Source organism: Sparus aurata, chromosome 22 (genome assembly GCF_900880675.1).
Source record: "Sparus aurata chromosome 22, fSpaAur1.1, whole genome shotgun sequence".
NCBI classification, from domain to species: domain Eukaryota; kingdom Metazoa; phylum Chordata; class Actinopteri; order Spariformes; family Sparidae; genus Sparus; species Sparus aurata.
The window spans coordinates 23,138,654-23,153,608 of record NC_044208.1 but is presented as its reverse complement, the minus strand read 5'-3'; the positions used below and the strand labels follow the sequence as shown (position 1 = coordinate 23,153,608).

The 14,955-nt window shown below is 44.3% G+C and overlaps 2 protein-coding genes across 4 annotated transcripts in view; one reads left to right on the top strand and one right to left on the bottom strand.

Moving 5' to 3' along the window:
* Positions 1-14,955, top strand: part of LOC115573965 (serine protease 23-like) — a 68,864-nt gene that overhangs the window by 33,576 nt on the left and 20,333 nt on the right. The gene's annotated exons all lie outside the window — the stretch shown is intronic.
* Positions 1,155-8,054, bottom strand: LOC115573967 (terminal nucleotidyltransferase 5A-like). Its single transcript, XM_030405118.1, has 2 exons — positions 6,806-8,054; positions 1,155-5,164 (listed from the first exon to the last, which is right to left on the bottom strand). The coding sequence occupies exons 1-2, from the start codon at positions 7,229-7,231 to the stop codon at positions 4,349-4,351; spliced, it is 1,242 nt and encodes a 413-aa protein (XP_030260978.1). The 5' UTR covers positions 7,232-8,054; the 3' UTR covers positions 1,155-4,348.

The window sequence follows — 14,955 nt, the reverse complement described above, 5'->3', positions numbered from 1 at the left end:
ACCTGCCAAGATTCTCCACTGCTTAGACGCATCATATTAACACACTTCCTAAGAAGCCTTGTGTTACTGAGTTAGTTCTTTTCATGTTGTGCAACACACTAAATGCCTCAATCTCTTGTTCTCAGTTCCCGTTAAGCCCTTGATAAGGAAGTGGACTGAATGTTTTTTTGTCCCTTCCAGCGAGAGTGACCTAAAAGGCGGCGGGAGAAGGGGGAGGTATGTGTTACAGTACAATAGCCGGCAAATCTCTCGGCAGTAACCACACCAGAGCACTGAACATGCTTATGGAGGGAGGCTAATCAGCTTTCTGCCGATGGGCTAATGTCCTTACAGTGGCTGAGAGGGGGGCCTATATTTAGCGTCCACTCTCTCCCTCTTAACAGGGGATAACATTGGCGCTGTGCTCCTCTCCATAGCTCATCTCTCTGCTTAAATTCATCAAGAAGTCCACGCAGGCAGATTCCAAGGGAAGAGGCTGTGCACTAAACAGATGCATCAGACATTAAATGTGCATACAGCTACAAAAATATCAAAGGAATAAGGTGAAAGTTGAAGATTAAGAAGAGTGGAAAAAAGGAGACAGAGAAACAGTCAGAAGAAAGAAAAATATCAAAGTCATGAACGACATGAAAGAGAGACTGAGTGAATATTATTCCCAGTGTCAGCAGGGAAAGTGACATCTGGAGGCTGAGGCCTCCAGGCATTAGAGGGATGCAGACCTGGAGCCAATCTACTCAGTCAGTTACAATGTGTCCCTGGAGCCCAAGGCTCTGCTGGTAGTAAGGCCCGTGCGTATATACATGAAATCTACCTGCTGTCGCAAACGTACTCGCACCTAATGAGGCCTGGCAAACGGCATGATGACGGCTGCTGACGTCCGGCTGACGTCTCTTGGTGGGGAAATCCTTCACATTCAGCTGTCACTTGCTGGCAGTGGCAGTGGCGCCTGCGGGGCATTCATGGGCACCTCGGGACATTGACCCGATGAGGATTCCTCCATCAGAGTCTGGGCACCGAATCTAAATGCCAGAGCCTGTTTACCTTAGATGCCTTGGCCTTGGGTCAGTGCGCTTAAATGTCTACGCAACGTCTTACATATTTTGACTGTAGCTTGTGGTGTGTGTGATGAGTGACAAAAAAAATTTCAACTGAACTGTGTCATGATCTTTTTTTTTTTATTCTCAAGTCAGTCAACTTGAACAGAAGTATCATTATTTTCAGGTCCAAACAGGACGGCAGTTTAAAAACACATGGAGAACAGTGAAACAATCTCTTTGCAGCAACAGAAACTCATATGAAACAGCTCCGAGCACACATACATGTTACTGAACACAAGTTAAATCTGCATCTCAGCGTAGCCACCGTGTCCGACACTCTCTTCATCAGCCAAAAGTAAAACACAAATTCGCACACATCACAGAATAGACTCAACGACACAGTTTTTATATCTGCCTGCTACATCAGCCGAACACAAACTGTACAAAAATAGAGATTGATAGAAAAATAGGAGATCTGACATGTTTGAGAGTCTCGTGTGCTCATAAAGCTGAAAAAAGTACCCCTGTTATCACAAAAACCTCACTCGTTGCCAACCTTTCTTATTGTCGTTCAGATATCCATGTGGTCTTTATCTGTACTATTCTTTATTATTTCACTTTTGTTCTGTGCTTTTCTGCGCTAGGAGATACAAATGTCGACAGCTGTCATCTGCTCGTGCTGCCCAGAATTACCTCACACCCCACACTTTGACTCTTTTCCATAAACAAGGAGATGAAATGTACATCGGCCAACATTTAATGAGCTTACATCATCTTTGAGGCTTGAACATATTCTCTGCTGGCTCTCCGACTCTAACCAGTAGTATGCCTCAACTCCGCTCGACTCAAAGGCTGCTCTCCTGCTTCATCCCTCCGCACACAACCCATCCTCCACCCCTCCGACAAACACATTGTGATCTGCATATAACTGCAGACGGCTCTTGAGCGTTTACTCATTCGCTGTTAGATGTGAAAAGGATTTTTGCAGTGCGTACAGTGTATCAAAATGATTTTAAACCGTGTAAAATAATGTAAAAAAATTAAAGAAAAGGAGGATTTTATGTATTTGATAAGATGTATATAGAAGTCTATTAAAACTCTCCAGTGTAATTTAAGTGTCCCCGTCTCAAAATGTATTTCAAACTAATTGCATATCTGCTTTACATGTATTTGATTCTTAAAAAAGGTACCCTGTGGAGATTTTGACCCCTTGTAGCGCTGTGGAGTCATGTTTTCTTACGAGTTGTTCTTGCCATTCAAGGATGCACAAAGCATCCATGGCAATTAATATCCTGCCATCAATTTCGTGTGATTCCACTGTTCCACAGTTGGTGGAGACATATTATGCTCATTTTCAGGTTCCTAATTGTATTTTCGATTCCACTATGATAGATTTACTTATTTTAATGCTCATACGGTCCGGTGCTGCAGAGCTGTATTCCCTCTCTGTCTGAAACGCTCCGTTTTAGCTCCTGTCTCTTTAGCCGCTAGAGTAACTTACGCAAATGTGTGACACCTTGACATAGTGTGATGTCACAAAGTCACAAAATTAAAGGCGGGGCTACTGAGGAGGCGTTCGGGTGCAGTGTTTTCTGTGGGAGAGATGAGCTTCTGTTGCTGAGGACTTCCAAGATATTTTATGTGCACAAGAACCAATAAAATACACAGATGGAAAGAAAAAGAATGAAAAAGCTTAATTGGTCTCCTTTAAAAAAACAGCAAGCAAACATGGATCATTTAAAATAATGAAGGATCTACACAGTAATGTAATCTAAATGTAAATATAACTTTTGTTTGTTTTCAAGAAAACTCCACAGGGCACCTTTAAAGAGGCTCGAGCTGTAAATTTCATTTCAGTTGTATCTTGAATGCATTCTGATAAAGGATGACATGTGATTTTAAATGAATTATGGGCATAGTGTTTACATATCCAAACAGATTTCATTTCGTAGCATTTCATCCTCCACACATGAATAGACTGTCTGTGAGGAATGGCTCTTTGGTAACAGGCTGTGCACTGGTCCACTCTATTTTGCAATCTAATAAAAATGCAGATAAGAGCGCCCTATGCGCTCTTTCATTTGCTCTTTTGCTGCCAAACCTCTTTCTTTCTCTGTACATTTATCAGAAATGTCCATCTATTTAGCCCTTATAAGCATTTTCGATTACAACCTCCCCCCCCTCTCTCTCTGCACAGATGATGAGATTATGTTGTTGCTTCCCCTTTGGTAATCAGGATGTGTGCTTGTCCAACATGACTGCAGATAAGAGCAGAGTCTCCAACTAAACATTGTCAAACAAGAAGAAAGTTGGTCTAAAAACCTCCCTCAGTTTAAGAGAACTGCTCCACGGTACATCAGTACATCAATCATCTCCGCGAAAAAGGTCATTTAAACAGCTCGACAGTTCTCTAACGATACAGAATCACAAAAATATCTCTTTCCCTTTTAGGTTTCATCTAGGCACTTAAAATTATTCCTGTACAGAAATAAAGCATGCATTGTTTTGTTGTTTGTTTTTTTGTTTTTTTTTGACTCTCTCTCAGAATTTGGATAAAGTTGAGTATCAAAGTAGATCTTTGGATTTGTAAACAAGTATCCAGTTCCTCATTTTGCATTGTCTGTTGAAAAGGAATCCTGCGTACGAGCTCGTGCACACACACACGCGCGCACACACACGCGCGCACACACACGCACGCACACACACACGCGCACGCACACACACACACACACACACACACACACACACACACACACACACACACAGTGCAAATGGTCAGAGGGTTGCGACTGTTCGACCATGAATCAATATCTTTCACGTGTGTCCTCCGTTTACTCTTTGTGGCTGTATGTCTATTTTGGGTTTTTTGAGTGAATGTCATGCATGTTCGTCATTCGAAAAGTGAGTCTCGGTGGGCTGTAACTCGTAACAGACATGGGATATCATCGTGTCCTACTGGTTTCGGTCCAACAGATCAGCCTTAGCGGCGATGAGGGAACCCTACAACTGATGGGTCAGCCTCTCTCGTTGGCTTCTCGCCCTGTGTGCTCAGCTCCTCCCGCTGTGGCACCCTACCCAGGGGAAAGCCTTCCGCTGGCCTGTTGCCTCCATCCAACTTCCTTGTCCTCATTTCCCCTCCTTCCTTTTTTCTCTTCTTTTATCTCTTTGTTTAGTTTTGCCTCCTGGTTTTCCATCTCTCATTTCCCTCAATTTACAATCTCAAGGGAGAGATAAAAAAGATCATCACGCATCCCATTTTAAGGAGGTCTGAGTTCCACCTGTTAGGCCGAGGTGCATGAAAGCACATAAGTTTAGTTACAGGGCAACCAGGTGGCGTACATGGGATGTTGCGTAGGAGGAAGGTAATGCTGAGGAGGCGAGGGAGGACATGGGTAGACAGGCTGAACCTGCGCCACGTAATAGTTGCTGAAGTTGCCATCCGCGACATACGGGGCCGGCTGGTAGAAGCAGGTGACGTTGGCGGCGTTTGGGATGGCGTTCTGCTCAGCCAGGACCCGCAACGCCAGCGAGGAGATGAGGCTGAGAGTCTGCCGCCTCTCGTGGCCCATCAGGCACACGGTGCTCTCCTGCACCACCTCGTACAGCGTGGCCAGATAGTCATACTTCCTGTCCTCCAGGTCTACGAAGTGGTTCTGCAGGTACGACTCCAGCTTCCTCCTCTGCTCACTCACGTCTGGAAAGTCTATGAAGAAGCGTGAGCACATGTAGCGCTGCAGCAGCTTCATCTCGGTGCCCGACGCTGCGCGAAAGCCACGCACCAGCAGGTGGCAGTACTTCAGCAGACCGCCACCGCGGATCTCTTCTGGGCTCCTCGTGCAGATGAGGCGTTTGCGCAGGTGATCGAGGGCAGTAGGGAAATCGCCGTAGACGCTCTCCCCCAGGATCGTGGGGTGGAAAGTGGCGGCCATAGGGTGCTCAGAGCACTCGTAGAAGAGGAGGAGAGAGTCCAGGCGGATCTGGAAGGAGTCCACGCTGAACTCGAACTGCCGCCGGAGAGAGTCCACGAACTTCAGCTCCACATTCTTACCGCGGTTGTTGGAGAGGGAGATGAGACTCCAACGGTCAGAGTCATTGCACACCTTCACCATCTTTTGCACGTAGGCCTCCTAAAGAATACACAAGTGAAACATTAAGGGTTTGGTCAGCAACACATGTCTCTCCCCTTACTCATGCAGAAAAGTAGAAAATACATTTTCTGGTATCCCTGCCTGCTTTATCCAATCAGGACAGAGAACTCCATAAAGAGGCGGTCCTGTCTGCTCCTGAACTTGCAGAGAGGAGGAGCCTCCTGTTTGCCTTCATGTGGTGATGTAGAGAGGAGGGAGGTGATTGCCAACTTCAAAACAGACAGGAAGTTAGCTAAAATGAAAACGCCTACAACAAAGCTAAAATTATCAACAGAATTCGGGCAATTGACCGTTAGCTGCACAGGCAACTGAGCTTACTGCAGTAGCTGAAGGCAGCTACAGTTAGCAGCAGTTAGCGGTTACTCTGGTGATACGCTGCCCCCTATTTGTCTGGAGGATGAATAAGACATATTGCACCTTTAAGTCTGAAGCGGCTGAAATATGAAGCCAATAAGTTGAAGACGTTGGAGTTAATAGGTGCATGTAAGAGATCACACATGCATATAGTTAAACACCATAAAAACATTTGTTCCAACATAAAGAGTAACGTTACCTTTGGCTATTTTCTGGAGAAGAAATTCAAAGTCAGAATTTTAATATTTACGTTATATATATTAATGAGGTAATAAAAAATATAAACTCAGACATATTTATTTTATCCATAACTGAATGAACAAGCTGTTGCCCAGAACACTTTTTGAAGCTGGAAAGGTGGCGGGGTGCGCCACATTTAAACAAAGTAATACAGTCTGAAACTCAGTTGTCCTTCAAGGTCTGTTGATTCAGTTTAATCAGTCATAAAAACGAAGAGTTTGTCCGGCATAAAAAGTTTTAAAAAATCAGTCACTGAAGATTCTGCCCCAAACTACATACTGCACCTTTAATTTATAAATGCAATGAGCCATGATTGTATTTTAATATGCCTAACAAGTGGTCCAGAATTTCAGAAGAATATGTGTTGGATGTGTTTCCATCTCACAGAAGCCTGCTGCCTCCTCTCCGTCTAACAACCCTCATCCTCCTCCTCTCTTTTCCTCCTCTGACAGCAGTAATAAAGTGAAGCTTCACTGCCTCTTTTTTTTTTTTTTTTTTTTTAATCTTACTGTTAAAAAAAACAATACATTATAGCTGCTCATCAGCCACATACACTCATCACTGATCCTGTCTTAATGCTGGTCAGTATTTGTTCCAGCAGGCTTCAACTCACGGGCATTAATGCCATTTGCAGCAGATAAAAATCTGGATCTGGTCGGTTTAGTCGTGATGTTTTGCTGATCACATCTGTTGGTGGGCCATTAGTGGCCTGGCTAGTCCCTGGTATCCAGGTAACTGAGGGCCGACCTATTAATGTGGATCCGTCTCCAATTGGATTAGACTGAATCCTCTTTGAATTGGAAAGCAACCTTTTTTAGTATTTGAAGGCTTATATGTGTGGCTGTGTCAAAACAGGGCCGACCTCAATCTTGTTTATGTAATCAAAAATAATAATAATGTGCTTTTAATGCAATTACATGTGTGGGTCGGTGCGCAATGAAGCGTGAGGACAGACAAGTGAGATGGAAAGTTTGAGACAAAGTGTAAATTCTGCTTTGCAAAATATGAATTCTATAAAAATGTTACCTTTAAGGTCACTGGTGTGATCTTCTCCTTGTTCACCCCCTCCGGCAAGAAGTCTAGAAGAGAGTCCAGGACTATGTCTTTCACTATCTGGAACTCCATCTCTCCTTTCAGCTCGGCGCAGAATATCAAGTCCAGGTCCTTCCAGCCCAGACCGCTGTCCTCGTGCAGGACGTAGCTGGCCGCGGAGCCGTTCAGCCGCACCTCCCGGACATGTATCCGCTTCTCCTCCATGCGGCTCCGGACCACCTTGACGATGTCCCGCGGCTTCACCTCCAGCGTGGGGAAGCTCCAGCGGCCGTGGATGGGGATGGAGCCGGTGAGGATGGTGTCCAGCCGCTGCACTTGCTCCCAGTTGAGCACGCTCAGGCTGACGCTCTCCCCGTCCGAGCAGCCGTCAGCCGCGCCGCACTCGACGCTCTCGTCCATGTTGAGAAGAGGTAGACAGAAGGATGTAAACGACTAAAACTTTCCACTAACTCCCGCTGGAGTTGTGGCATCGGTTAGCTGCGACTTTCTGGAGAATTGAGCGCTCAGAGCTGGTGTCGATCATAACAGCGAGGTGCTGGGCGACGGCGCGTCTCTACGCATGACGGAAAGAACGAGTTGGGCGGTGTTGTGCTTGTCCTACTTCTTACATAAAGTCTGCAGTCCAGACAAGTTCAATTCATGAGCTTTCCAGGCGTAAGGCTTAGTCACTGTCCAGCATCTGCTGCCCCGCTGCGCGCTCCGCTCCGGCACTTTCCCAAAACTTTGGAAAGCGGACACCGACTGTAAAAACTCGAAACGATTCTTTTTCTCACAGTGTCAGCGTTTCATTACGTCCCAAAGGCTCACTGACGCATCCATCGCATCCGACTGAACGTTTCGTCCACCGCAAAAAGTTTTACTTCTCTTCTCCTCGACGCACTTTTACGCACAGAATATCGCGCGTCCCTGCCGCGTAACAGCAACTTTACGCATCGCTCAAAGACCGCAACACTTCTCCGGTGCACACCTACTTTCAGAAAGCGGTGTATGGCTGCTTTTCCTTCACATTTTGGACGTTTGTCGCTCGCTGATACTGCGTGATGCCACAGAGGTCCCGCTCCACAGCTGCTGGAGAAGTTGTGATCAGTGTGCTTCCCGTCTGCGAGCCGTCGGGGCGGGTCGGTTTGATTGACAGCCCACACCTACTAATAGCTGCCGCCGCTTCCTGTAGTAGCTGCGAGCCCGGACACTGAGGCGTGTCTGGAGAATGGGGCGTATCGAGAGACGAGGAGGCAGACAGGACGTTGTCCCTTCACCAAAACGCTCTCTGACTTTGTCGATATTTCTCCACTCGTTAGCCTCGAGAAAAAAAACGAAAAAAAAAAAAACCCAATGAGGCAGCCACTCAGCACGTGTCCTCCATTGACCAGTTTGATCATGTAAGTGGGGATAAAGTCACCCAGTCATCTGTGCAGCTTATCTTAACATGTAATGATTTCAAAATGCTTGAAGTGATGGGACTTTTAGCTGGTAACTATGGTCAGACGACCACAACTGCTGCCTTTCCATCATTGCTGAGTGTAAAATTACATATGCAGAGCAGGTACGGTCTGTTATTATTCACTCTGGATGACAGCTTCATAAATCTACACCATTTTGCTCTTATATTACTGTTACACAGGAGTCTGATCACTCACAGGTGAGGCTGGCTATGCACACACACCCAACGCCCTCTAGAGGTGGTTTGTCACCCATCATCATTTGGCCCCTGCTGCACCTCCTCAATCTACAGATACTTTACAAACTTGACACAAATCTGCAGAACACTTATGTAACTTGTGGCTGCCCTGTGTGTATGTCTAATGTAACATTAGTGAACTGCTCAAAAAGATTTGTTTGTGATGAACAAGATTAGATCTATATGTGGGCTGTAGGCCACATAACCTGTGCAGGTCGGTTGTCATGGAGAATCTATCAGCGCCGAGCTCTGCGCTTATATCTGCGTCACTACGGACGAGCCCATAAACCAGCTTACTGCAGATTACCCTCTATGTGCAGTGACACACACACATTCACACAGATGATGCGCAACAGACACAGAGACTCCTGCATATACTGCTTTGTGCATAGATCATAAAAAAAGAATTGGGGAAGCACACCGTAAAAAGTTGTTTGTAATCAGTGAGTTTTTCAGCAATGCAAGACAGAGCCACAAACAACTGTGACACAGCATGTGTTCACACTTTGGTGGAGTCACCGAGCTAAACTTCCACATTTCAACATGCAGCGTACTTTATGAAATCTGTTGATGTTTATTGGGATATAAACTGTAGCTGATAAGACACATGAAATTTTTTTTCCTTTTTTTATTCCTGTTTAATTTCAAAGGTGCAAAATGTAGAATTTTTTGTTTAAAACGTGTCACAGACATCTATGTGCTACATTGCAGAGATATCTGCTAAAGCTAGCATGCTAACCAGCTAGCCCCGGACCTGACAACCTCTTTCTCTCAGCTGTCCTGAGCTCTTGTGCTGACGGTGTAAGCATCAACACACCCTGGTGGTCCGGCTAGCTGCACGGCTAACTGAGCTAACAAACTAATAGTCATGGATGTATGAACAGAATACAGTTAGCAGCAGTTAGCAGTTACTCTGATGATACACTTCACCCATTTGCTCTAATTCTTCCATATTGTATTTGTAGCGCGTGTCAAGACACGCTCTTTACATGCTTGCATACTCGGCTAATAAAGCAGACTCTGAACCAGTCATGCACATGAGTCATAAAGGCGAACTGTATAGATCACATGCATTCCACTGTATAAACTGTGTCATTTCACAGTATGGAATGAGGTATTTAGGTCATGTTTTCTGTAACTTATTAGTGTGTCATTGGCTTTTGTATACTCAGTGAAGTGTGTGGGAGCTGTTTTCACTTCTTGTTTCTTGTCTCAGTCTCGCTGGGTAAACAGTGTCCAGAGCAGCCCATAGTAGCAACGATACATCTTAAGTAAAGGTAAATAGAGGTCATGTTGAAGGAAAATGAAAGTGACAATAGATTTAGGTGCTCGGCTGAAACTGAAACTTTGCACAAACTGAGCTACAGACCACATCCAGCTTAAACACAGTGTAGCTGTTCAGGTTGAGACATGGCAGCAGGTCAGTCACACTCAGTGCTTTCCCCATTCACCAACTGGCTCAATATCAGGCTTAGTGCCGGAGATGCTTACCATGAAGGAGCGACTTACCCGACCTCTGACTCGTCAAGTGGATGACACCGGCTTGGTTTCCGATGTCTGACGACATCAGAGGATTGACAAGGGGATTTCAGACATACCCCTTGTCAGCCGGCCAAATGTAGAAAGCAATTTTGGGCGTGTATACGTGCATCTTCACGTGTGTGTATTGTGTCAGTGTGTGTACTGTTAAGCTATCATTTGTGTGGTTATGTGCCAACTTCTTCTTTGTGTACTTGATATTGCTCAGTTCTGTGTCAGCTTATTGCAAATAACATGTGAAGACATTTCGCTACATCGTAAATGAGAACAGAGAGCTTCACTTAAAAAGTCGGACAGAATGGGTCAACGCATCCTTTCAACGACCCATCACCTGGTTTCAATTCCATACACTCTTCCTTTTTCTGCTCATCCTATTTCCAAACCCTTTTTCACTATTTCTACACATGGAAGTTCATTAAGAGATTACAGTGAGCCCGTTAGCCGGACGTGCCTTGTTTTTACCCTTTCCGACTTCACCCCCTTAACACCTCTTTCTATTTTTATGCTTTCGTCTTCATCTCTGTTACTAGGGGAAGAAATCTCTCTCGCTCTTTTTCTACTGTTGTAGACCAGAGAGTGAAAGAAGTCTTTTAGAATTTATAAAAGAAAATCGGTTCAGCTATTGTTCAAATTGGTGGAGCTTGGTGGTGCCACAATATACTGATATTTATAATAACTGTGATATTTATTTATCAAATATTGATATTGTGTAATAATACACACATGCTAATATCGTGTTAATAATCCAGGAGTGAGATATCGTGAGAGCTCTTGTAAAGGCTAACAGTTGCTACCGAGGAAGTAATTCATTTTAATCCACACAGTAGTGAAGTCTGCCTCCGACAGATACAAACAAATCTTTAGCCACTGGCTGTCCTCTGCTAACATGAGCTAACATTATCAGTCGATTTAACAGTAAAGACAAGCTAATATTTTTTGTTTGTATGTTTTATACAGTCAGTATGTCACAAAAGGATGTTGCAACGAACGTTTGCTGGTTCTGCTCTATGCCAAATTTGATGCCTTACTGCACTTTTGCATATTAGCATCTAGCATTAGCGTTGATTGGGATGCTTGAACAGTAATTGGGAAAACGGACGGCTGCTGTATGGAGAGAAAAAGAAACCTGAACATCTTCACCAGGTTGCTGTTGGCTTGTAGGTTAGCTAGCAAAAGCAGCACTTTTATTTGCTGGAGGCCTCAATGTTGTTTGCTGAGCTTCCTTAAAACCTGGTGGCAGCACAAATAGTTCTAACATTTGTACTGGGCATCTGTCGTTTGTAAGTACTGCACCTTAAGAAATGACTGAAAGCTCTACCTTCTGTCTGACTAAACTTAAAAAAAGCTTTCTGCTTTGCTATAATTTTCCTTTTTATGCATGTAGCATATTCTAAAGGATTTTATTGTGAGGGAGCTCTAATCCTGGAACTTATCGCTTTTGGTTTTATTTTAAGTTTGGAACCCACAATTCTTATCTATCTAGTGTGTGTGTCTTGTTTCCTTATCAGAATCAGTAGAAGTCGGCCCATAGAGCTGATTGTACTCCCACTTCTTCGTGTTGGTCGCCCCACAATAAGTGTTGAAAGTTGTTAACTACCACTTAACAAGATTAGTGCAAGTAATGATTCGTCTGCAGGCAGTGACAGACCGTCATGTTCCTGCTACTGTGCATGAATTTCACTTTGTCAAGCCCAGTGCTCTTTGGCACAGACGTAGGTTTGAAGCGCTGATGGCGCTGTGTCAAGGCGAAGAAGAACCTCGACAGTGATTCCAATCAGTTTATAACCCTGACCTCAGCAAAAGACGTTTGTTGACCCCAATCAACCTTGAAGAACGCATTCAGTAGTGTAAGCTCCCACTTAACTCCTGCACAGCCACTAATGAGATTCGCTGACGTGCCCTGCGCTGTAAGCCACACTATAGCGCTCCTAGAAGGTGCTCCATGCGGGAGAATGTTAACGGCAGATATTACCTGTCAGAGCGTCTTGTTGGACGGAAGACGGAAGAGGTAAAATTGAGGTGAAACGGTGGCTTTCACTTGACATTTTTCATCACTCTGAAATTACATGAACACACACTTTTTGCACAAGTTTCCATCTAACTTGCTCAAGATGTCGTTTCCAAATGTATCTTTGATAACCACATAAAAGAATTGGCCGACCACACTTGAGCACGCACAAAGGATCAGAGATGTGTTTTGTACAAGCCAAAAACGCTGATCGTTGAAAATGCTTTTAGAAGTTTTACAGTCGTACAATGCAATAAGTGTACAGTGAAATGATTTTCCTCTCTAACTAGATAATCACGTAGAGGGATTTCTGTGAAGTGAGGTGAGCTCAGTACTTTAATGCAGCTGCAGACATTTTTCCAACCCCCCTTTCCTAGTCAATGCTTTATTCACTCTTTTAACAAAACTCTTCTACCCTTTTCTGACCTGTTGTGAGGGCAGCCGACTGCGGTGAATAACAAACAGGAAGTGGATTGCTGTATCTGTGACTCAGCTTCCTGTTCTATACTGTGGTTGGAGATGTCACGATCACTGTGGTATACTGTGAAGATCTCTGTGCCGCATAAATAATCACTTGAACATGCACAAACATGCATCATGAGCAGACTCCTGGCCCCTAAGCAGCCCGCGGGTCATGAGGTTGATAGAAGAGTTCCAGATAACAACCATCTGTTCATCAGTCGGGCAGAGAAACTGATAAGCCAGTTGTTTCCATCTTAAGGGTCATTTTCTCAGCAAGTTGTTGCAAATTGAATTCAAGCGGTTTTGAGATTATTCATAGTTAGAAAAGCAAAAACGAGAAGAACAATATACCTTCAGCAGTCACACTAATTCATATTTTCAGGCCTTTCAAAACGTGTTGAAACAAAATGGGTCATCGGTTGAACTGGTTGCAATATATGTGCAAAGTGTGTGCTCAAGGTTTGCAGCTAGACAACGTGGTTCACCACAACGACATCTCCAAGTTTGTGCTGCAGGGATGGTGTACTCTTGTGATATTTACATGTTTTGTTCAGCCAGAAAATCCTGTCAGGTGAAAACCGTTTGTAAGATTTTCTTTGACCTTTATTGATGGGACAGCTTCAGAGATGATAGGAGACAGGATGAGACAGAGGGGGGAGTGACAGGCAGCAAAGGGCCTCAGGCCAACACTTGAACCCGCGGGCCACTGCAGCAAGGACAAAGCCTCTGTGCATGGGACGCCCGCTCTACCTACTGAGCAAATGGGCGCCCCTATTTTTGTGATTTTTGAGGTGTAAATTCAATCACTACAAGTAAAAAGCCACCGTTAGGCTCTAAACAATCTACATCATTGTTGTATGAACATCACATCACCACCACAAAGCTTCCTGCTACACTATATTTTACACACCGTTGGCACCTTGCATGGAAGCCTCTGCCAATAGTGTGTGAATATGTGTGTGAATGTGACAAGTGGTGTAAAGCGTTTGAATGTCAGAAGATGGGAAAAGCGCTATAGAAATGTAAGTCCATTTACCATTTATCCATGTTAGCAAACTGCCTTTATAAAGACATGCTAACGCTTAATAATTCAATCCTGAGGTATTTACAAATGTATTTTATGTGGTGGAGCAAAACGTCAAAGTACTTCTCGACTTGTATATTTTAGGCCTCTAACTGGAAACCCATTCAAACAAACCACTAAGTTTGAGAGAGAACCAGAAGTGCAAACAATGGCAAATTTATTTCCACGTTTTTGTGATCGCCAAATTAATTTAAAAAATCAACTAACATGATAATGTCTTTAAGGAGGGTCCTGCTTTATTACTAATCTATCAGGACTCCCTTGTCAAAATCTAGGTATCTTCTGTAGTATCTTAGTAATACAGTAACATAGTTATATCTTCCATAGAGACATTTTACACAAAGCACAGAGTGGGAGTCGTGGGGGCAGCAGCTCATTCTGCCCTGGTGACCAATGGTGATTTAATATGTCCAACCACTGATAAGTGAAACAAAAAGGTTGCATTCGCATGTATTCCTCCCCCTACTGAGACGTCTCATGAATCAAATGACTGCTCACAAACTTCTCTATTTTTATAAATACAAGTGATAAGTAGCTTATTTCTGGTAGATTTACTCCCACCTTCCCTTTCAAACATCATTCTTCCAGTTTCATGCAGAAACTGGAAAACCCCTGAAGAGTCTGAACAAGAAGTCACACTCACGCACACACACACACACAGCATGAAGGTGCCACAGCGCCATCTGCTGGATTTCAACCCACATCTAGATGTTGCTCTGAGCTCACCGACTCTGTGGAAGCCTCCTCTGTTGGCTCACTAGGTGGCGCTCTATTCAAACTGCTGAAACAGCATCTTTCCTCCCTCTTATTCTCACTTTCCCACACCTCCCAGCCTGAACTCAAGCATGTCAGCACATGTATTTGTACAGCTGTGTTGGGTAAACATGTCACCCGAGAGCCAAGTTAGATCATTTCATTCTTGAATTGCCGCGCGTTGTCATGACTCTGGTCTTAAAAGCCGAACGGGTAAAATGTTCTAATGAGACACATGCATGAGTGACAACATCACACAATTTATGATATTTATCAATCAGTCAAAGCGCCTCCGTCTCCCTCCACATATCGCATGTGAGGAGTGATTTAGGTGCGAGGAGGTTCTTGTTCTGTTTAGAATGAAAGCTGACAGTCGAGATATCATACGTGTCTGCTGTGGGAAATCTCTGTGTCATTCAGGTTGCATGACTCACTGGACCGCACGGAACTCTGAGCGATTAAACATTTTAATTCTTTTCTGAACTTTTGTTGTTGTTGAGACCTGTGTCAGCGATATTATGCAGCCAAGGCAACAGCTCGCAACTCTGTCTGTTCCTCGTCTGCGAAACGGGATGACTCAAGCGACCTTGGCGAACGCT

Excerpts from the sequence above, each read along its gene's own strand:
- LOC115573967 (XM_030405118.1), bottom strand. The coding sequence starts at position 7,231 with ATGGACGAGAGCGTCGAGTGCGGCGCGGCTGACGGCTGCTCGGACGGG. Across the intron at positions 5,165-6,805 it reads TCACACCAGTGACCTTAAAG|GAGGCCTACGTGCAAAAGAT; the intron begins GTAACATTTTTA and ends TGTATTCTTTAG.